General features: G+C 42.9%; 1 protein-coding gene and 2 long non-coding RNA genes across 5 annotated transcripts in view; 1 reads left to right on the forward strand and 2 right to left on the reverse strand.

Moving 5' to 3' along the window:
- Nucleotides 1–41: 41 nt before the first annotated feature.
- On the reverse strand, nucleotides 42–3,091 carry LOC120400875. The gene is made up of 2 exons (XR_005596124.1): nucleotides 2,417–3,091; nucleotides 42–460 (listed from the first exon to the last, which is right to left on the reverse strand). It is a non-coding gene; the product is annotated as an uncharacterized LOC120400875 (long non-coding RNA).
- On the forward strand, nucleotides 850–21,838 carry RFC3 (replication factor C subunit 3). Of its 3 annotated transcripts, none has more exons than XM_039530108.1 (9): nucleotides 850–873; nucleotides 5,905–6,042; nucleotides 8,073–8,140; nucleotides 11,742–11,839; nucleotides 13,515–13,696; nucleotides 14,273–14,409; nucleotides 14,509–14,607; nucleotides 18,657–18,726; nucleotides 21,517–21,838. In XM_039530108.1, exons 1-9 carry the CDS (start codon nucleotides 871–873, stop codon nucleotides 21,706–21,708), a joined length of 987 nt encoding a protein of 328 aa, XP_039386042.1. In that variant the 5' UTR covers nucleotides 850–870; the 3' UTR covers nucleotides 21,709–21,838. The 3 variants fall into 3 exon arrangements, with proteins under 3 accessions (XP_039386042.1, XP_039386035.1, XP_039386049.1); XM_039530101.1 differs by lacking the exon at nucleotides 850–873 and adding an exon at nucleotides 3,099–3,369; XM_039530115.1 differs by lacking the exon at nucleotides 850–873 and adding an exon at nucleotides 4,271–4,294.
- Nucleotides 9,306–21,932, reverse strand: part of LOC120400884 — a 23,117-nt gene continuing 10,490 nt past the window's right edge. The window contains exon 3 of the long non-coding RNA XR_005596129.1: nucleotides 9,306–9,453. This is a non-coding gene — a long non-coding RNA (uncharacterized LOC120400884). The remainder of the gene's footprint in view (nucleotides 9,454–21,932) is intronic.

A 21,932-nucleotide genomic window follows, 5' to 3' on the forward strand; every position in this document is an offset into this window, starting at 1 on the left:
TCTTTATTACTTCTGTCACAGATGAGGCCACACACCAAGACTGGGTTTACAGATTTAAGGGGTGATATTGGGATTATAAGAGACTCATTGACTCATAATTATTCTGCAACACTGAGACTGGACTGAAACAAAGAACCCAAGGACCATATGTTCCCTTTCCACAGGAAATTAGTTTCTTTCCTGCTGGCCATCTGCAGAGGTCAAGAGACAGCATACATTCTTACTGGTCTGGTCACTGGCAGGAAGAAGTGAGCATGCCTCCCTGCAGGCTCCTTTTCTGTTTTATCCCTCTCCCGTTTTTTCCCATGCTGTTTCACTCTTCGGCTGTCCACCACTACCGGATCTAGTAGGCTGTTGCTGCCCACACATCTAGTGACTCTCACAGTCTTATCTCTTTCTTCTCTCCATCATCTGGGGAGGCCAACATGGGGTCACCCACACACACCCAGCATTGCCAGCCCTAAGAGTTCAAAAACCATTAGTCAGCCTCAAAAATCATGAGATTAGCTTACAATCATGTGATATTTATGTAAGCAGGGTCTGAATGAGCTCTCCCGTGACAGCTAGCTGGAGAGGGGAAAAGGCTTCAGGACGAGATTATAACTACACTGCATACAACTAATGAGAATAAAAGTCACATATGGAATTGTGAAGCAGTTCATACTACAGGGAAGTACTTAATTCCAAAGATGGTAGATGCACAAGTACTGTATTCTCAGTACTTGGTGCTTCAAATGGATTTTGTGCTATTAATTTCTCCAGCACAAAACAAATGAAGTATATACTGCAGAGACAATGGGATGATTTTTAAAAATAGTGTTACATGGGAATGACTTGAATTTACCCAGAAATGGAAACCAATTGTGAATAATGGTAAGAGATTCATTGACCACTTTATGAAACAGTGAGAACATTTCCTGATACCTGCATAGTGCTAGATCCAGGCGGAGCTGCTGTGGGACATTAGGCTGTGGTAGTGGGTCAGGGCACTGGTTTGCAGGTGTTTTGCAGTTGTGATGTGGAGGCACCATTTTGGAGGTGCAGCCATGGGCGCCAACTTATATGGGCTCGTGGAGCTAAAGCCCCAGGAATATTCAAAATCAGGGGCTCTGCTCCACCAATATTTGGAGCTAGGTTTCGCCCCTTTAAATTCCAGCTGCCGCCGGGAATCAGAGGGCTCTGGGCTGCCCGCTGCTGCGGGGAGCCCAGAGCCTTTTAAATCCCAGCCGCGGCCGGGAATCAGAGGGCTCTGGGCTGCCCGCTGCTGCGGGGAGCCCAGAGCCTTTTAAATCCCAGCCGCGGCCGGGAATCAGAGGGCTCTGGGCTGCCCGCTGCGGGTAGCCCAGAGCCTTTTAAATCCCAGCCGCGGCCGGGAATCAGAGGGCTCTGGGCTGCCTGCAACCACGGGGAGCCCAGAGCCCTTTAAATCCCAGCCGCGGCCGGGAATCAGAGGGCTCTGGGCTGCCCGCTGCTGCGGGGAGCCCAGAGCCTTTTAAATCCCAGCCGCAGCCGGGAATCAGAGGGCTCTGGGCTGCCCGCTGCTGCGGGGAGCCCAGAGCCTTTTAAATCCCAGCCGCGGCCGGGAATCAGAGGGCTCTGGGCTGCCTGCAACCGCGGGGAGCCCAGAGCCTTTTAAATCCCAGCCGCGGCCGGGAATCAGAGGGCTCTGGGCTGCCCGCTGCGGCGGGAGCCCAGAGCCTTTAAATCCCAGCCGCGGCCGGGAATCAGAGGGCTCTGGGCTGCCTGCAACCGCGGGGAGCCCAGAGCCCTTTAAATCTCAGCCGCGGCTGGGAATCGGAGGGCTCTGGGCTGCCCGCAGGGGCAGAGCCCAGAGCCCTTTGAATCCCAGCCGCGGCGGCTGAGATTTAAAAGGCTCAGGGCTCCCAGCGGCTGCCAGCAGCTCAGAGCCCTTTGAATCCCAGCCCCTGGCCGCTGATTGCCCCCTCCCCAGACCCCGGCCCCAACTGCCCCCCAGGACTCCCACCCCCTATCTAAGCACCACTGGTCCTTGTTCCCCGTTACCCACTCCCGAGACAACTGCCCCTAACTGCCCCTTGGGACCCCAGCCCCTATCTAAGCCTCCCTTCTCCTTGTCCCCAACTGTCCCCTCCTGAGACCCCACCCAACTTCCCACCAGGACCCCACCCCCTACCTGTCCCCTGATAAACCTCCTAGACTCCCATGCCTATCCAATTGCTGCCTGTCCCCTGACTGCCCCTCCTAACCTCGGCCCCATCCACCCCCACCCCCCCCCCCCCCGCTCCTTGTCCCTTGACTGGCCCCTGGAACTCCCTACCCCTTCTCCAACCTTGTAATCTTGTGGCACTGACGCGTTGTAGCTTCATTTTATATTGGCTTACAGGGCGGGAGTGGGGGGGGCACCACCATTTTGGGCCCCACCAAAAATTATACAAACCTGCCGCCTATGGGTGCAGCATGTTGTGCAGTGGTGCAGAGTGCCATGCTGTGGTGTTGTGATATCACAGAACTGGGACATTGTGTTGAAGTGCTGCAATTTGTCACATTGTGGGGCAGGGTGTTGTGCTACATGAGCTTTTGTTGCGGTGCTGGGCCACGTTGAGGTACGGAGAGGCATTATGGTTGGTGAGGCGTTATGCTGTGGTGCTTGTAGGGTATTGTGGTAAGGAGGCAGTGCACTGGGGTGGCATTGAGTGTCATGCTGCATAGTGATGCTGTGAGGTGCTGGCTGGCTGGACTGCTGCAGGGCAGGGTGCTGTTGGGCATTAGGTGCGCTGGCTGTTAGGAGACACAGTGTTACACAGTGGTCGGGACTGAGATGAGATGGTACCGGCACATGATGCTAAGGGGAGTGTCACATAGTGGCTCTGTGAGGGCTTGGCGTGTCAGACGCTGCAGGAAATGGCGCTGGGCGTTTTGCTGCGTTGCAGTGGGTTGGACAAGGCTCAGGCTGCGGGCGGGCGGGCTACTGCGGTGGCTCGGGGCGTTGCGGGGCCGCGCTCTCGCGGCACTAGGACACTGGCCGGGAGACGGGCAGGGTCACGGTGCTGTGACATGTCCGGCTGCTGGGGGTGTGTCCCCCTGAGGGAAAGGCCGCGCCCTGGGCACGGAGCGAGCCCCCCCTCCCGTCCCGCTCTCCTCCCCTCCCCCGCCCTCGCGGCCTGCCTGGGCGCGTTCCGCTGGCTCCGCGTGTCGGTTAGGTCTGTCCCGAGGCGGCCTCCGTAGTAGCGGCTGTTCTCGGCCGGGTTTGAGGGCCGGGGCGGCGCGCGCTTTTCAACCCCGCTCTGCCAGGGCCCCGCAGCGATGAGTCTCTGGGCGGACAAGTACCGGCCCTGCGCCCTCGGCAGGGTGGACTACCACCGCGAGCAGGCGGCCCAGCTCCGCAACCTGGTGAGGGACCAGCTCCCGCCCTCTGCCCCCCAGCCCCGGGCCGCGAGGGAGCTCCCGCGACCCCCCTCTGGTACCCTCCCCCCTTCCCTCTGGTACCTCCTCAGGACAGCGGCCCATCTGGTGCCACTGCCTCCCTGCTACCCCCATCTCCCCCTGGCCCTGTGCTGTCTCCCCCCCGATGGCCCGGAAACCGCCCCATCCCCCGGGGCAGCAGGGGGCGCGCTCTTTAAACAACCCCCCCCCCCCGTAGCACTGTCAGGGGTCTCCTGGGGCTGGGCTAGCACCTCTGCTTTACTGGTGAGGGGCTGCTGTCCCCTAAGTGCTGGCTTAGAGTCTGAGTCTGTTCCCAGTCGCCCACGGCTGCCAACAGAGCAGCCTCTGCCCTCTAGTTATTAGTGCTAAGTTCCCGCTTGCTTTGCTTAGGGAGGAGAATAAGGAGATGAAGTTTTGCAAACTCTCTTTGTGCATGTGACTTTGTTTTATTAAAGCGGGTGGTAGAGCTGCCGTTTGTATTACATCTGTCTCAGGTAGCAGGATGGTAACATCACACCCACCTGCCCTTCAATACTGCATATTTATTTCTGTTACAATACAAAATGAAAAGTGCAATAACTGAATAAAAATAACAGTCTGGGAAGAAACTGTGCACTGTAATACAGTCACCCTATTGGAAATGTATATCCTGCTAATATGAAAACTGATAATGAGGAAATAGTTTGCTTACTGTCCAAATAGTACTTTGTACATAGTACACTGTGACCATTTAATCCCTGCCACAAACAATAAATAGAACTCTTTTCATCTTCAGTGTGCTTTATAAACAATTAAATGTAACAGCTGATAGCCAGACTTAAAATGATACCTGTTCTTTGACCCAGGATGGCAGGCACCTTGCAGTGTTGTCCCACAGCAGTGTTAGCTCAAGGTATTACTGGAGTTTTGCCTAACTTCCTTTCTACACACAAATATCTCTAGCTTGAGTTCTAACTGGCTTGTCTGATGTGGGTGGGATGGGATGGGGGTGGGTGTTTGATGTTCCTGTGCTTTAGTAATGCAGTGGGGATGAGCAGTGAGTTACAACGCATCAGATATTTATCCAATGAAGCTACTAATCCAGTCACCATTTTGCTGATCAAATTGCCCTGCTAGTTTGAGTGTTGTTTCACAGTGTAGTCACTCTCAGGCTTGGTCTACACTTAAATTATGTCAGCATAGCTACATTGGTCCGAGATATGGAAAAAATACCTATACCCCGCCCAACATAGCTATGCCAACAAAACCTCCAGTGTAGCTATGTTGGTGGAAGAGGGATTCTGTCAACATTCATAACATTGTTTGTGGAGGTGACCTACTCCTGTAGGTATAGGCTGCAACTACAGCACAGGGCTGTGTTGGCATACCTATGCTGACATAGGCTCTGTAGTACTATAGACATACCCACACTTGAGCTAGGCTAGCAACTCATATGTAATAACTCAAACTAACTTGCAGTGAAGACAAGCCCTGACATGTAGGGGGAAAAAACTTTTCTCTTCTGTAGAATGCACTCCATGCAAAGGTTTGCAAGCATTTTACTTGTGTTATTGAATTAAGCCTCACACCATCACTATTACCATTAAGCAGATGGGAGAGGAAAGAGTCGCAAAGAGATTTATTAGCATGATTTTCAGAAATGCAGAGCACCCACGTTATACATTGACTTCTATGGAAGCTGTTGGTGTCCAGCACTTCTGAAACCATCAGATCATAAATGACTTGATCAAGGTCACAGGGATTAAGGTCAAAGATGGGACTAAACCCCCTGGGTACAAAACTGTTCAAGTCCCCAGATATCCTGAGTCTTATCCAGATTGTCTAACCCCTAGATTCACTCTTTGAATTCTGTACTTCTTGGTTTATCTAACTAAAACTAGCTTTGAAGCTAGGTTTTAGTGAAATATATATTTTAAACCGGCTACTGGTGCTCTCAGAAGCAAAAACTAGTTTTGTCATTTTAAAGAGACACTCAAATTAAAAATTATGCTTTTGTTTGAATATCTTTATATTGTTACAGGTAATACTCATAGTATATTGTAGCTGAGAGAGAGCAGAGACACAGTTTTCTCTATTTTTAGTTTATTTTGTGGATAGTTTTGCTGTTTCCCTGTGTCAGTCTGTTTTTCATTTTGTGAGAGCTTTTCACTTAGCAACAAGCAGGATGGAAACATCTTTTTAAAAAGATGAAAGTGACTGTGTAACCACAAAAATTGGCAGAAGTCTCAGGAGCAAATGTAATACCTTCAAACTTTCTCAAAAAAACCCAAAACAAAGCATCATCTTTAATTTTCAGAGGCACACAGCATATATGATGGAAGTATACCTGGAAGAAAGAAATTCAAAGAGCCACTAATTCTGGGCTATATTTTTAAATTGAATTACTGTAGAATTGTATATGAAAAATTACTTTAGTAATGTTGTAAGGAAAGTCCTCATCTGATGCAGTTTAATTTCCTAGCATAGGGGAAACATTAATTAGTTTTATTGCACCGTTTGCAGGTTCAGTGTGGTGACTTCCCTCATCTGTTAGTGTATGGACCATCTGGAGCTGGAAAAAAGACCAGAATAATGTGTTTGTTAAGGGAGCTGTATGGTGCAGGAGTGGAGAAACTGAGAATTGAACATCAGAACATAACAGTAAGAAATTTATCATGTGCATTTTTTAAAGAAAATAATTGTGTATATATATATCCTCTCTTTTATATACTAGAATGCTGAGTATGTATTCCTATAGAGAGGTCCACAATAGTAAAACGAAAGCCAATATAATTCCAAAATGTTCAGATTTCTTCACCTCGGTAGAAGGTTCAAGCTCACTTTTAAAATTGGTCACTTGAACATTTTCCACTGACCAAGTGAATTTTAGTTTGTCAGTCTCCCTCACACTTGCACTTTGTGGCCAGGCTGCACTGCAGGGTATGTCCTTAGCATTAAGTACTGAGAACCAGATTCTGATGTTGATTTCTTTCATGTTGCTTTTATTGGCATTACTTTGAATGTACTTGTGTATTTGAGATCAAAATTGGGCCCAGTGCTTGAATTTTTGCTTCAGGTTAACTCAAATCTAACTCTCAATTGATAATCTATGTTGTGGCCCTTACTTATAAACCATTAATGTTATCTTTCTCCCATTTATGTTTGTCATAATTTGTTATCTAATCATTCCCATAGTGACAGTTTCAACAAGAGAAGAGATCTGTTTCAGTAATTAGCTGCCTGGGGAACAAGGCAGCCACTTGAAATCTATTGTTTAAGATGCTGTGTTATCAATTAAAAGTCCTTATTGGGAAGGAGAGAGTTTTAAGGGGTGACTGGATCAGTCTAAGTATTTACTTGGGAAACAGATATTTGATAATAAAGATCTTATCAATCTAGCAGACAAAGGTATAAGAAGATCCAGTGGCTGGAAATTGAAGCTAGAAAAGTTCAGATTAGAAATAAGGCACAAATGTTTAACAATGAGGGTAATTAATCATGGGAACAACTTACCAATGGTGGTTGTGAATTCTTCACCACTGGCAAATTTTAAATTGAGTGAACTCTAGAGCATGTCTTTTAGAAAAGCATTCAAACAGGAATTAATTCAGAGATTGTGGCCTATGTTATACAGAAGGTCATACTAGATGATCACAATAGTCCTGACTACATAATAATGAATCTATGAATCAGCAAAATCATCAGAGGAACACTAAAATTTCATAGTATTGTAAATAGAATTTCTCCCGTTATTTCTTTTTAATTCCTTCAGCAGTGGTCTGACTATCATATTTGGTATGGTAGGTAGAGCATTATCGCTGATTCTGACATCTTATTACAAGGTAGTTTTTCTTATTCATTGCTGTTACTTAAAGGAAATAATTTAGTAACCATTGCATCCATAGTATCCTTGCTTGACTACTCATTTCCTTCTGTGTTAGTACAGGGAACAGGCATATGACAGTGGAAAAAAACTAGTGGAATGTTCTGGGTATTGGTGTGAGGAAAGGCGCACTAACCGTACTACTTTTTTGTGACTCAGCGAGAAAAGAGAAACAGATTGTGATGTTTATAGAGGAAAAAATCCATCTAATTAGTCCTAGAAAAATCTTTTGATAAGTCACTTGATAATGAATCTCCTCCAATTCACCATAATAGGAAGAAATACACTTAAACACTGTTCTGTACAATGTAGCCTGTTAGTGGTAGAAATATACCAGTTTGGATCCAAATTCAGAGGCAACAGAAATGTTCATATAAATTATACCAATAACAGATTTGTAATTACATACCGAGAGAAAGGAACTTCCTCCCATGTCCCCCTACTTCCCTCCAAAAATTCATGGAGAGGAAACCTTCCTGATGTCCAAAAACTATTTCTCTAAAATGATCGTTTGAAAGAGACAGCACATTATCATGCCCAGAATCTCTATTAATTCTGATAGTAGATCAACTCTTGTAGTAAACAGCCATCATTATCTTTTTAGAGGTTTAACCACATCCCAATCCTCCTGACCTCCACTCACATGGAGAGAAAGATGTATGAACCTGACCCCAAATCCAGGTCTTTTGCCATAATGCTGCTGCTAAGCTACCAGATCTGCCAATTATAATTCTTCAAATCCAAAAATTGACTTTTTTATATTAAAATAAGATGCTTTGAAATCTTAACTTTTTTATTTTCTAAACAGACACCCTCTAAAAAGAAAATTGAAATTAGCACCATTGCAAGCAATTATCATCTTGAAGTTAATCCAAGGTAAGTTCCTAATTAAATATTCTTTTTATTATGATATTATACTTGAATGACCACATTTTCAAAAAGCCTTGATTTCTAAGGATTCAACCTCTTACTCAAGCAAGTAGTTCCTTTGAAGAAAAAACTTTTGTTTGCAGATTTAGGCCCTAAATGTGCAGACCAGGTTTTTGAAATACATGATTTGCCACAGTGACGCCATCGAGCGCCGCCGCCACAGAAATTCGGCGGTGACGCCTCTTGATGACGCCACTTGCCACCAAGTGACGTCATCGAGAGGCGTCGCTGCCGAAACGCCGCAGAAATTCGGCGGATGGTCCTTCGTCTGGTGCCCGCCAGACGAAAAGGTTGGGGACCACTGATTTAGTAGTTTGCTGTCTTACCAGCAGATTGTGCACAAAATGTGAGTGTTAGGTCTTACAAACAGGTGGATCTGCAAATTCAGAGGTCAAGTTAAGGCAATTTTGAAAACATGGCCCTGAATGATTTTTGTTTAGTTCCCCCTTTAATAAGAATGCAAAAACTAATATTAAAAGTATGCGTGGTGTACAAATTATTTTGTAATAAAAAAAAAAAGCTCAGGTGTGTTTCTGGTCTAAAATACGGAGAATTTTAGTGTTCCTCTGATGATTTTGCCAATTCATAGATTCATGATTATATAGTCAGAAGGACTATTGTGATCATCTAGTCCAAACTCCTGTATAACACAGGTCACAGAACTTCTGATAATACAAGTTGACTTTCTCCTAATGTTTTAGAAACTACTTGTAGATATACAGAATTTAAATATTCTACTCCAAATGCAAATATCCTAAAATGTAGACTAACTACCTATTAAATGTATACAATACCAGTGTCTACTTTAGTGTTTTTTGGTTAGTATCAATGTTCTTTACCCTTGTGCTTTATTGATTGGAGTTAAAACCTAACAGTTTGAATAAATACGTCTTGAATTGGACATATGTATCTTTCCATTTGTATGTAACTGAACAAACAACATATAAATCTGTGTTCTACTAATGTTTATGAATGTCAGTATCAGTACCACCTATAGAATTCTGATTGAATTATCACTCCATGTTCAGTGAAGTAGTATGGTACATTTAAGTAATATGGAGCACAGTAAAAGGTCAACAAAGAGAAAATGAACTTAAAGAAAAGGGGGTGGAAACATACAGGTGTTAAATCTATTATAAATGTTTGTTAAAGCGATTTTATTTCCTCTAAACTGTTATACAGATTTCGTCTGTGACACTCAGGACATTGCCTGCTGGTTACGTAACTTGCCATGGGCAGAGGCTGTTAAATGGAGTCCTCTGTATGGAAAAGGAGAAAACAGAACATATGCTTGAATTATAACTCTGCTTTGCCTAACCATCTTCACACTGAAATGTTTGAAACAGTAAAATAACATCAAGCTTAGCCTACCCCTTTGCCCACTAAATTATTAACCAGACTCTCTATTATAGCAGAGAGGTGCCTATATTAAAATAACTGTAGCTTAATCACTAAGAACCTTCAAAAACTGAGTCATAAGTTAAATTTTTTATTCCTGCACTAAATTTTCTGTATGAGATATTGATGAAGCCTACTGGTACTAAACCTGTTAGAACATAAGATTTTTCTCATTGAAAGTGCCTTTTGTCCTGAAAACTCTTGAAAGACCTAAAGAACCTTGAGACAACTGATCATTCTGTCAGCTGTCAAACCACTGATATATCTGTGATGACACACATCATACATCATTTCAAGAAGTAGCAACTCTATCATCTTAAAATCACACTTAAATGCCAAAACATGCAAATTAAGATATCACATGGAGTCAAATTTGATTGATAACTTGTATATTAAGTGATGAAAAACTTCCATTGTGAAATTTGGATGTCCCCAGTTCCAAAGCAAAAGCTAGTTTTAAAATGAAAATCACTTTTTTATTGGTTGTAGCCACAGAGGTAGGCTTTTTAAATGTATTGCATTCAAAACCCCCTCTGCTCCTTGACCTGATTAACCCTTGTTCTGTCTTCTGTCTTCACCACTGAGAAGTCTCTGATCCATCCTCTCTTTGACCCCCCCCTTAGTTGAAAGCAGCTATCTATCAAATCCCTTCTCTCTCTTCTGCAGACTAAACAATCCCAGTTCCCTCAGCCCCTCCTCCTCCCTCTCAGTGCTCCCAGCCCCCCTAATTTTTTGTTGCCCTCCTCTCTCTCTCTCTCCAATTTATCCACATCCTGTATGTGTGGGCCCCAAAAAAACTGACACAGTACTCCAAATGAGGCCTCACCAGTGCTGAATAGGGGGAATGATCACGTCCCGATCTGCTGGAAATGCCCCTACTTGTGAGTCACTGAAAGTGTATGGCCCTGGGAAGCCTCTGTACTTCATCTTACTTAGTCCTGATATCAGTTCTATTACTTGTTGTTTGGCACCCAAGCTGGAAATCCATACATTCTTTGAACTTATCACTAAATGTTGCATGGCATTTGGATCAACCGCTCAGTTATGCGGTCAGAAGGGTCTAAAAAGCCATTGCAGAGAATGCATGGTTTTCTTCTGTCAGAACACTAAGTTTTTGGGTTGTGGGGAAGAGTTGGCTTCAGTCCTATACCTGAAATAGCCATCTGTGACAATGGTAACACTGGTGAACTTCCCATTGCTGGAGAATCCATTTTCCTCCTACACCCTAATGCTTTGTGAGTTTCCCCTCTCCTTGTAATGACACCTCAGGAGGGTACATCTCCAGGGGGTGAACGAACTTGGGACCTTTGGATCTAAAAGCATCCAGTAGCTTGAAGCCAGTAGCAGAATCATAAGCTCCTATGGGTGGTGTAGCAGCTAGATGAGGACAGAGAGCCACACTTTTAGTGTGGGTTACATTGAAATAATTTAGAAAATAAACATGCCCACAAATTCTGCTATAAGAGGCAAATCACCACATAGGGTAAAAAGAGAAGGGGCTACCTTCTTATAACAATTTCAGATAAAAAGAAAACAGGCAATGTTGGGGGCTGAGGAGGCATGTTTCAGAAACTTTCAAGCTGACACTAAACCTGCAAGTTCTTTGAACAAGATCTCCACTTATAACTCTAGCCCTTTCCATGGGCACATGGAGGACTTCATAATGCTGGAATCAGTGTTTGTATTCAGTGAAAGCCATGTGTCCTACTGGCTGATTTAGCATTTTTGCCAAAGACAAAATGGCCTTTTAGAAAGTTCAGAAGCAAGAAATACTGTATTTCTATTGCTGGTAAGAAGAGATGTTAAAAGCTGATTTCTCATACCATTACATTACAAACATAATTTTTTGCAGTTCTTAACTGGTCTCCCTCCTCACATACATATACAATGCAAGTCTATGCAGGGTATGAGTTTCAAAACATTAGAACAATAGCTTGTCAATAGCCACTTAATGTACAGATTAAAGATTAAATGAATTCGAAACTCAGTCCATCTTGTGTTCTTTATTTTAAAAGCTACATTTTGGGCTTTTAAAAAAATAACTGCTTCAGTTGCTACTTAGAAGAATGTACTGTAGATATGGCCTGGGCACTTTTAAAAGAAATTAGTGTTACAACAAAATCAATTGTTATCTGAACTCTTTGTACAGTGATGCAGGAAACAGTGACCGTGTGGTAATTCAGGAGCTGTTGAAGACAGTAGCACAATCCCAACAGCTTGAGACAAGTACTCAAAGAGATTTTAAAGGTTAGTAAAACAGGTTAAACGTGGGCCAAAACTTTGGAGGAGAAAAACCTCTGTGACTGTTTTGACCGGGTCTGAAGATGTACTTGAAAAGTAAACACGTCTCTTCCACCTTGTATCTTCACCAGTTGCCTCAGACATTTCTCTCTTTATGGCATTAGTTTGTATTTGACAGTGAAGAGTATTTCTGTGATTGTAGCAAAAGATGTTGACGTCGCATAGATGCAGCTCTTGATTTGCTTATTGTTACAGTGAGCCTCATATCAGCCTTCCCAAAACTTGGTCACTTTTCATGCTTTTTTGTCAGAGACTGGTGGCCATTATGGATGTATGTATGATGGTTGATAGACAGCCCATCAGTAGCAGCCTATTTCATGTGGCATTAGTAGCAGAGGGAAATGAAGTAGGACTCAGTGTCCTTCATATATATTTGTCACTTTCAGTTTCTTTATGCTGTCCAACTCTGTATGAAATGTTCAGTGCAGAAGCACTTCATACATGGAAGAACTACAGAGGGAAAATGACTGCTAATCTAAAAGATACCAGTTTTCCTCTTCACTGTTTCCAAATATAAATTACTGAAACCAAGAAACCCCAAAACCAGAGATAAATGCAAAAAGAAAAATCAGACAAACCCAAGAAAGATGAGAGAATACAGTAGAGTAGAAATAATGTACTAGTGGTTCTAGCTTTGATATGCCATACCATTTTCTTCACAGTTCTCAGGGAAACATTAAATTTGAGCTATTACCAAACTTTAGCAATCTGCTACAATCCAGTAAAATATGTCCACTAACTACTTTGAAACTTCTTTGGATAAACATGGAGAGCAATGTGCATAAAGGGCCTCCAGCATTCAGCACAAGGGGTTTTCTACCTCCTCCACTCATTAAATTAAAGTATGAGTCTGTAATCAAAGAAGTGTATTGATAAACTATTCGCTTTAATACTTCCTTACACCAGTGGTCCCCAACCTTTTCGTCTGGCAGGTGCCAGACGAAGGACCGTGGCGGTGGTGGAGCACCTGCTGAAATGCCGCCGAATTTCTGCAGCATTTTGGCAGCGACGCCTCTCGACATCAATTGCCGCTGACAAGCGACGCCATGGAGAGGTGTCGCTGCCAAAACGCCGCAGAAATTCGGCGACATTTCGGCGGATGCTCCACTGCTGGCCAGGATGCGGGTGCATTTAGATGCCCCCGCGGGCGCCGCGTTGGGGACCCCTGCCTTACACCATAGGTTCTCAGAAAATTCAGCTGCAACCCTTTCTTAAAATTCTTGGGAAACACTGCTAGTTACTGTATTAGCCATAGTATAAGCAGTACAGTGACTCTCTTGGCCTTCAAACCTAATTTGATTATTTGCATCACAGTAGCACCTACAGTCCCTGCCTTGAAGAGAGCAAAATGTAAATAGGCAAGACTGATGAAGAGTAGGAGTTAAACAGATGTAGAAGGTGAAGTGGCTTGATCAAGGTATCTCCTCATCTCAGTGACAGCTGAAAAAAGAACCCAAGTCTTCTGAGTCCCAGCACAGTTGTCCATGGGACCACATTGCATCTTGCTTGCTGTGCGCCTTGCTTCATTATCTTCCTAAAACTTAAACAAAAAATTACTTTCCAATTTACTGTGAAACTCTTCTAATAAAGATAATTTAAGCTTTTTTTTTCCCTCTGGCAGTGGTGCTGCTGACAGAAGTGGATAAACTTACTAAAGATGCTCAGCATGCGTTGCGAAGAACCATGGAAAAGTATATGGCCACCTGCAGACTGATCCTGTGTTGCAATTCCGTTTCAAAAATCATTGCACCTATTCAAAGCAGATGTCTGGCAGTGCGAGTTCCTGCTCCCAGTATTGAAGATGTAGGTTTGGAAGCAAAAATGAGCCTCCAGTAGAAACTTCATCAGCCAAGTTTTTACTGTGTATATGTAAAGTACCGGTATATTACAGAAAATGACCCATCTCTCTCTGTAGTCCAGTATTTGCCTTTGATCAGTATGCACAATATCCATTGAGTGGGCAAACTAGAGCTGCTCCCTTATACCTGGCTGACCTCTGCAAAAAAGCAGTGGCTGTTCTAGAGATGCTTAAGCCTGAAAACAGTCTTTGGGCTATGAACTGTTTCACTAAAGAGAGACAAGATGGATGAGCTAATATCTTTTCTTGGACCTTATCCACCTTGTCTCTCTAATATCCAGGGACTGACGGCTACAACTACAATGCCTATGTTAGTTCTACAGACTCTCCCTGGGTTACGCAAACCTGACTTACAGAAATCCAGACTTACGGAAAAAATTCCGTAAGTTCCGTAAGGGCGTAATTGTTGGAGATACGTTCCCGACTTACGCAAAATTCAACTTACGCAAGGCATTCCAGAACAGAACGCTTGCGTAAGTCAGGGAGCTTCTGTATCATCATGGTACGTCTTTTCCATCTAGATCTGTCATGTGTTGTCCAGTGTGTGCAAGAAGGAGGGGCTGACTCTTCCTCAGGATCTGGCTCGTAGGCTAGCAGAAAAGTCTGGCAGGAATCTTCGGAAGGCACTGCTTATGTGTGAGGCTTGCAGAGTCCAGCAGTAAGTCACTGGAGAAACTAATGTAGGTTACTCTTTCTAGAAAAATACACATTTGCTCTAAGCTTGTTGCTAAAATATGAGAGATTACTTGTTGTGCAGGTATCCTTTCACTTCAGATCAGGACATCCCTGAGACAGACTGGGAGGTATATCTGAGAGAGACTGCAAATGCTATTGTCAGTCAGCAGACTCCCCAGAGGTAGGTGGAACTATTTGCTTCTAACTGTAAACTATTAGGTTATCAGAGTTGTTTTATATTAAATGTTTGGTGGCATTTTAATAGCTTTGTACAGGATTACCTGTGCTTTGCATCCAAAGTAAATGGGTTTAAAGCCTACAGGAAATTACTAGTTTCTGAAATCTAATCTAGCCAAGTTAGCCTCTGTCACAAAATAAATAAGCAGGACATACTGTTATGTTGTGATTGTGCTGAATGTATATATCCATTATAAACACAGACCAGGTACCCTGGAGTTTTGTAGCACTAGTCTGAATTTGGAAGCCAGTTCTGGTCTGTTTTGCTCTAAATGATAAAGTGGTAAACAAGCTAAAAGTTACTTACCTCATGGTATTTAAATCATGACTGAGCTTTGTAGCCAAAAGTATATGGAAGGTTTGGGGAAAAGGATTCTGATAATTTGCCCACAGGCATATAAGACTTCAAAATTGAGTTAGACAATAAAGCTGTCCTAGTTTCTGGATGTGGTCTCATTTCTTAGTTAAAGTGAAATAAAACATTGTTGCTACTGTGATTGTCTAACATAATTTCTCTGTATTTTCCTTATTCTCTTTTGGATTATTGGGCCAGTGTTTCAAATTGTTCTGACCCTCACTTGGTCTTATGCTCCATTCAGTTTGTCCTCTACTTAGTATGCATTAAAATGCCACTACCAACGGCAGTCTGAAAACATCTAGTGCTGCCTGATGTTGCTTTGTCTATGAATGTTTTGTTTCCTAGTCTCCCTTCAAGTCAATAGATAGTATCATGATGGAGCCAGAAAGTATCTTTACTTGAGCCATTAACACATGCCTCAAGTTCTGGAGTGTGCTTTACTTCCTTTGGCTTGTTTTAAATAAGTTGGTGGGTAAAACCCACATTCTACCACTGCAGTGTTGTAGGACAATGACAGTATTTCCATTAACTGCAATATATTCTGAAAGGCCGGAAGGCCTGGTAGCTAAAACGTTTTTTGATCATATACTTGTACTATTCTTGTGGATTTGATACTGATGTGAAATTTTAGATGCAGTCACTGACACAGGGCACTCTCCTTTTCCCCCATGACTCAATGCCTGTGTAAAGTTATCTATAAGATTTAAACTGGTATATTGCAATAATGAGCCAGTTATTTTTCTTTCATCAAGCCATTGTGTGGAGTCAAAGCATTGAAACCATATGAATGGTGGAAGCCATATAGCCTGGGGAATCTGGCACTGATCTATTAAATAGCAGTTTCTAGCATACAGATCTGATTTTTCTGCTGTATTGTCTGTAAAGATCCAAAAACATTTACCTCTTCAAATCTGTAATCTCTAAGGCAAGTTTTTCTTCAGACATAAGGAACAAAGATTGTCTTTTGTTGCTGAGAGTTCCAGCATATAATTTTCTACTTCTTTACAAAGCATCAAACCAGATCTTCTCCTTGAAAAATTTGACACTTCAGTTACCCTGGCAATTAAATCCATCACCAAATGCAATGTATTCACAAATTTTCATATCTTAATCTTCTTCAGAATGTCTCTAATTTGGGCTGCATCATCACCGGCTCAATTTCTGTAATTTGTACCAAATTATGATTTTCAAACATCATCTCGGTGCTCTGGCTTGCGTAGTAACCTAGCCTACATGGTGAAAATCATCAACTACAGACATATTAATGAATCCACCAGCAAGCACAATAACAAAAAGTGGTAACTGGATCCTTTGTGGCTCCCTTTCAGTTGGATGCATGCAGTTAAAGTTTTTTTTTTTTTAAATAGTATTGGCTCACTGGGGATTACAGAAGAAATGAGTTGAATAATGGAATTGTAGATACTTATTTTTGGCTTTGCTTGATCTAGAATCATTTCAATGTGTGTGTATGCATGCATGCATGTTGTGTGTGTGTGTGTGTGTGTGTCTGTCTGTCTAGTGAGGCAGCGTGGTAGATGTGATTTTTAGTCACTGAACAGCTCTTTGTAACATTGTATCAGGTAACAAACTGGCTTATTCACAGCACTTCTATTTCCAGCTGAAAATGATGGAGGTGGTTGTTTTTTCCATAGTACTAAAAAAATTTCCTCTTTAACTGTGAAGAGCAGTAGCGTTGGCACTAATTCTCTGTTGCTCTGGTGCATTTAAGGTCACAGGAAACAATTGCCCATTTTTTAAATATATAGTGCTGGCAGAAATACAATTGTACTATTTTGAAGCCCTAATGGGAGGCCTGCTCCCTATGATTCCATTTAAACTCGAGTGCCTAGCCCAGGGGTGGACAAACCATGGCCCACTGGGCCGGATCCGGCCCCTCAGGGCTTTGGATCCGGCCCGTGGGATTGTCCCCTGTGGTGCTGCACACCGGTCTCAGAAGCGGCCGGCACCACTTCTCTGCAGCCCCCCAGGGGCGGGGGGGCAGAGGGCTCCATGTGTTGCCCTTGCCGCCAGGCACTGCCTCCCGCAGCTCCCATTGGTTGGGAACGGGGAACCATGGCCAATGGGAGCTTTGGAGGAGGTACCTGGAGGCGAGGCAAGGGCAGCTCATGCGGAGCCCTCCACCCCTCTTCCCCCAGGGGCCACAGCGCTTTCCGGAACGGCGCAGCGTGGGGCCAGGGCAGGCGTGCAGGGAGCCTGCCCTGGCCCCGGTTCGCACCGCTGCCACCCCAGAGCCGCTTTAGGTAAGTGGCACAGGCCGGAGCCTGAACCCCTCCTGCACCCTGCCCCCCAACTCCCTGTCCTAAGCCCTCTGCCTGCACCTCCCACCCCTCCTCTGCCCCAATCCCTTGCCCTGAGCCCCTTCCTGCACACCACACCCCCTCCCACATCCCATACTCCCTCTTGCACCCCAACCCCCGCCCCGGCATACAATTTCCCCACCCAGATGTGGCCCTCGGCTCAAAAAGTTTGCCCACCCCTGGCCTAGCCTTCTCCCTGCACCTCATTTAACTTGCCTAAATTAATGTATTCTGTTTTATCTGTGTATTTTTTTTTTTAATTCACATGTATAAGTTGTTGGAACATAGAGAACAATGGATAACTTCCTCCAAGCCCTCCCTAAAATCTTCGGGGAAGAATCCTTTCTTTTTTTTTATTTTTTATGGTGTAATTTTTAAGGAAGAAAGCTCTTGTGTTGTCGCCTAAGAGTCTGACTCATAAGTTAGATATCCACAGTAATTGGAATGGAGTCACAACTATATTAAAAAAAAAAAACAATTCACAAGGCTGAGAACACACACAAGTGACATAAAGGTAAAAATAACAGATGCCAAGGCACTGTAACTGTTGTAAGATCAAATTGTCCCTAATACATTTTCTTTGTAAAGGACAAGCTTCTTCTGTCATTTCCTCTACCTATTCACATTCCTCTTCCCGAATTACCTTCCTTTTGTAGCTCCCCCCCCCACCATCTGTATCATTGCTGTATGATCTAGGGAGGGGGGGGGAAACAGCAATCACCCACAGTAAGTGCTAGCACTTCTGAGTATCAGACTTCAGATAAGATAGGACAAAGTGGCTATCAAGAGGCAGTTATTGCCAGAGGTGAATTTGGTGGGAATTAATCACTGGCGATTCTTCAGTAATGTGGGCAAGATGACTGAAAGGTGTAAACTAGCAACATAAAAATGAATCCTGATTTCTAATCATTTTGTGGCAACTTCTCATTGAACTTGGACAAAAGTCACATTAAGAGGTTGTTGTTTTGTTTTTTTTTAAAAGGGGGGATTGGGGGAGCAAGAACAGCTCGTTCTGGAGCCTTGTATCTTCCAGATTCAGCCTGAGCATGTCATAACTACTGTCCAAAACTTGTTTGTTAACACCCTCCTCACTTCTGAGTTATGCAACGTGCATGTTGAGACTGACTTTACATCATGGGAGTACTGCAGGTTGCTTAATATTAGAGGAAGGCTTCAGGCTAAGGGAACTTAATTATGCTTGGCAGTCCGTGTCTGGGGTTTCAATAACATTGTTTAATAATAGAACAAATGTTTTTTAGAAATATAAAATAGGCTTGGTGGACATTACTGTAATACTTCATGATTTCATTCCAACAGGTTACTTGAAGTTCGTGGACGGCTTTATGAACTCTTAACCCACTGCATTCCTCCTGAGATAATAATGAAGGTAATTTAACTCCTCGGCACTTACTCTGTTCACCACAACCAGAGCTAGGAGAATCCAAACTTGGGACAAAAGGATTAAAATTATATTTTTAAAAGTTTTCAGGATCATCAAAGGGACTGCTCAAGTGCTTAAAGTTAAGCATGTTCATAAGTGTTTTCAAGATCAGGGGGCCCAAGATTTTATGCTTTGTTTTGGAAAATATCTAGCACAAGGCATGGTTCAACTGTAATCTAAATAATTTAACATTAACAATAAGGTCCACCTTTTACAAGACGCAGATCAGATTGTCTGTGAGCCAGAATTCTTTGCTACTCTATCTAGTTCAAATCCTTTTATTTAACAAATGTTTTTAGTTGCATAATGTCTGTGTGCCCAAGCCAGTGATTGCCTTTGTTAGATTGAATTATCCAAGTTTTGGGGACTGGGTGAGTGGGTTTAAAGCTGGACTAATTCAGAATGCTGAGAGTGTTCACTTAGTTTACAAGACAATCTGCATTTTGCTCAGCTGAACACAACAAAAAATACAGGACTCTTCTACTTTACCTGATAATTGCATGCTAGAAGGCATCCCCGTGTTTTTTGAATTGCTGGTGGCTGATATGCTATTGATTATGGGGTGTTATTGGGGAAGCTCCATAATTCATGGTGTTCTTGCCACAGCATTTTAGAGGTGGCAGCCACCAGCTCACAACAAAGATTGAGGAACATCTACAGGGTCAGCACTGAAACACCTGGACTTGCCCTGGAGGATAGGGTCCCAGCCTATATGGTACACGGATGGTTGCCTGAAATAGCAAAGGTGAAAGACTGAAATGGGAGGCAAGGGACATTTTTTATTGAGAAAGAGGGAGGTAACATCTTATTAAAACAAGATCATTCTTTGAGTACCAACGGTATGCTCAGAGCTGAGAAAACATATTGGAAGACATGGTCCCTGCTTCCAAAGAGCTCGCTGTCTAAAACAGAGGCAGACATTACATCTAAACAGATGTAATACACAGGTTGGGAGTCAACTTCAAGAGTGAGTGCTTTTTTGTAAGTGTCAATGGTATTGAAAGGCCTCATGAAGGAAGTGTGACATTTTAAGGAAGGGACAGTGGTTCAAGCATAGAAGTTGCTATGGGAAATGGAAAGAAATGGAGCAACCAAGCAGGAGTTGTGGATTGTAGGCAGCATGAAAGAATACTGGAGGAAATGAAGGCAGAGTTGAGATTAAAGATATCTGGAAAATGTAACAACAGCATTAACCTCTATTTCTAGTGACAAAACACCGCTCTGATTAAATTATGGTAAAATCCTTGACATGTCAACTGACTTGTGTTCCTGACGTATTCTGTTCAGTTATGCTTTTCCTTGTCCTTTTTGCCCTACTGTGGGTAGATGCCACTGAGAGCTTGAGTTGTCTTGCTGTGCAAGTGCTCTCTGTGTTAAAGATAAATTCAAATACCTGTTATTAACGTGTTTGAAGACACCAATATTTGGCAGTGTCCTTAAGCCCTTAACTAACTCTTTGTATGCAGTCCAGTTGTAGATGTGTTGGTGCTCACTGACCTTGTCTCTTACACTTTTTATTGCATTAGAGCTGCCTCTGCAATGGCTTTAGCCCCTTTTCCTCAAATATAAAATTTTAATATCAAGGCCTTTGTAGTTTTTGAGGTAAACTATTGCAGTCGTCTCTCTCATGGTTTTTTTTTTTTTTTAAAGTAGTCATTCTGTTGGGACGAGCTTATTTACATCCATTCCTGATGAATGCCATTGAGATTCACTTCCCTTGTCAAATGAAGAATCCTCAAGGCTATACACTTACTTGCAGTTTCCAATGACATCAGTAGAGGGTGCGCAGTTTGTTAATCTATTGTTGTTGTTAGTGAGGTAGAAATTGTTCAGTTGCACTGTTGTGTCACCTGATTTTACAGGATGAGGAATTTATCCTGAGAGAGAAGTTTCTGGAAAGACAATGTTCCACAAGTGTTTATCCAATTCAAAGTTAGTTCTATTGGATAGATGATGAGATAGCTCTTGAAAACTTCTGCTCTGCTGGATCACTGAGTGAGTTCAAAATCATGATGTTACTTGCTCAGCTATTTCTTGGAAAATGATGGTGTTGATTAATAGCATAGCCAATTGATTTTGGTTATAGTTATGGTTCAGTATTAAAAACGTTCAAGATCAAATAACCAAGCTCAGACAATTTATTGTTTACAAACAAAACAGTACGATACAGGAAAGAAAGTTAATACACCACCAGTCCTTCCGGGACTTCTGTTCTCGCAGCATGTTCAGTTCAGCTTACAAGGAAGGCATGTTCGCAAAATACACTGCTGTGCTACCTCTATTTCTAATGGGGCTATTCACAAGCTAAAAGTCTCTAACATCATCTAAGATTCCACCCATCAATTTCAACTTGTTTTCTGGTACCATTGCATACACCTTTTTCTTTTTGTTTTGGATACAGCATTTTAGGTACTAATAGGCATGAAGGCACCCCCTGAACTTGTACCTAGGACAGAGCACTAACGTATCTTGTCTTTGATAGGTTTCCTATTTTCTAATCCCAAAGCTGACTGAATTCAGCTTTGCAAGGTTTTGTAGGGTACTTGACTTGGGTGAACAGAATTGTGGGAAGAACATAATACATTCAGTTAACATAATTTCCCAATACCTATACATATACCACATGTAATACTAGTGAATGTAGTATATGCCATGCCTAACAATAGTATCTGCCATGCTACCCTGCTTTTGAAATAGTTCATCCTTTTTAAAAACTGCCATATGTTTCTCTTCTAGGGCCTTTTGTCAGAACTTCTAAATAATTGTGATGGGCAACTAAAAGGAGAGGTTGCACAGATGGCAGCCTTCTATGAGCACCGACTGCAGCTGGGCAGCAAAGCCATTTATCATCTTGAAGCATTTGTGGCAAAGTTTATGGCACTTTATAAGAAGTTTATGGAAGATGGACTAGAAGACATGATGTTCTAAGACATCACTGAACTTACATACTATAATATATGTCACAACATTGAAAGTTCTGCTAATAACATAGTCTACTCCTATGAGACTTATGTTGTACAAGCTATAGGTCAAAGTCAATAAAATCTCATTTACTTCATTGCATTATGATCATTGCATTTGGTAATAATAGCCAAATAAGAGCAGAACTTTGTTTATTCTGAACACTAAATCTTCAAGGGAGCCCAATCATC

The sequence above is a fragment of the Mauremys reevesii genome, linkage group 1 (genome assembly GCF_016161935.1).
Source record: "Mauremys reevesii isolate NIE-2019 linkage group 1, ASM1616193v1, whole genome shotgun sequence".
NCBI classification, from domain to species: domain Eukaryota; kingdom Metazoa; phylum Chordata; order Testudines; family Geoemydidae; genus Mauremys; species Mauremys reevesii.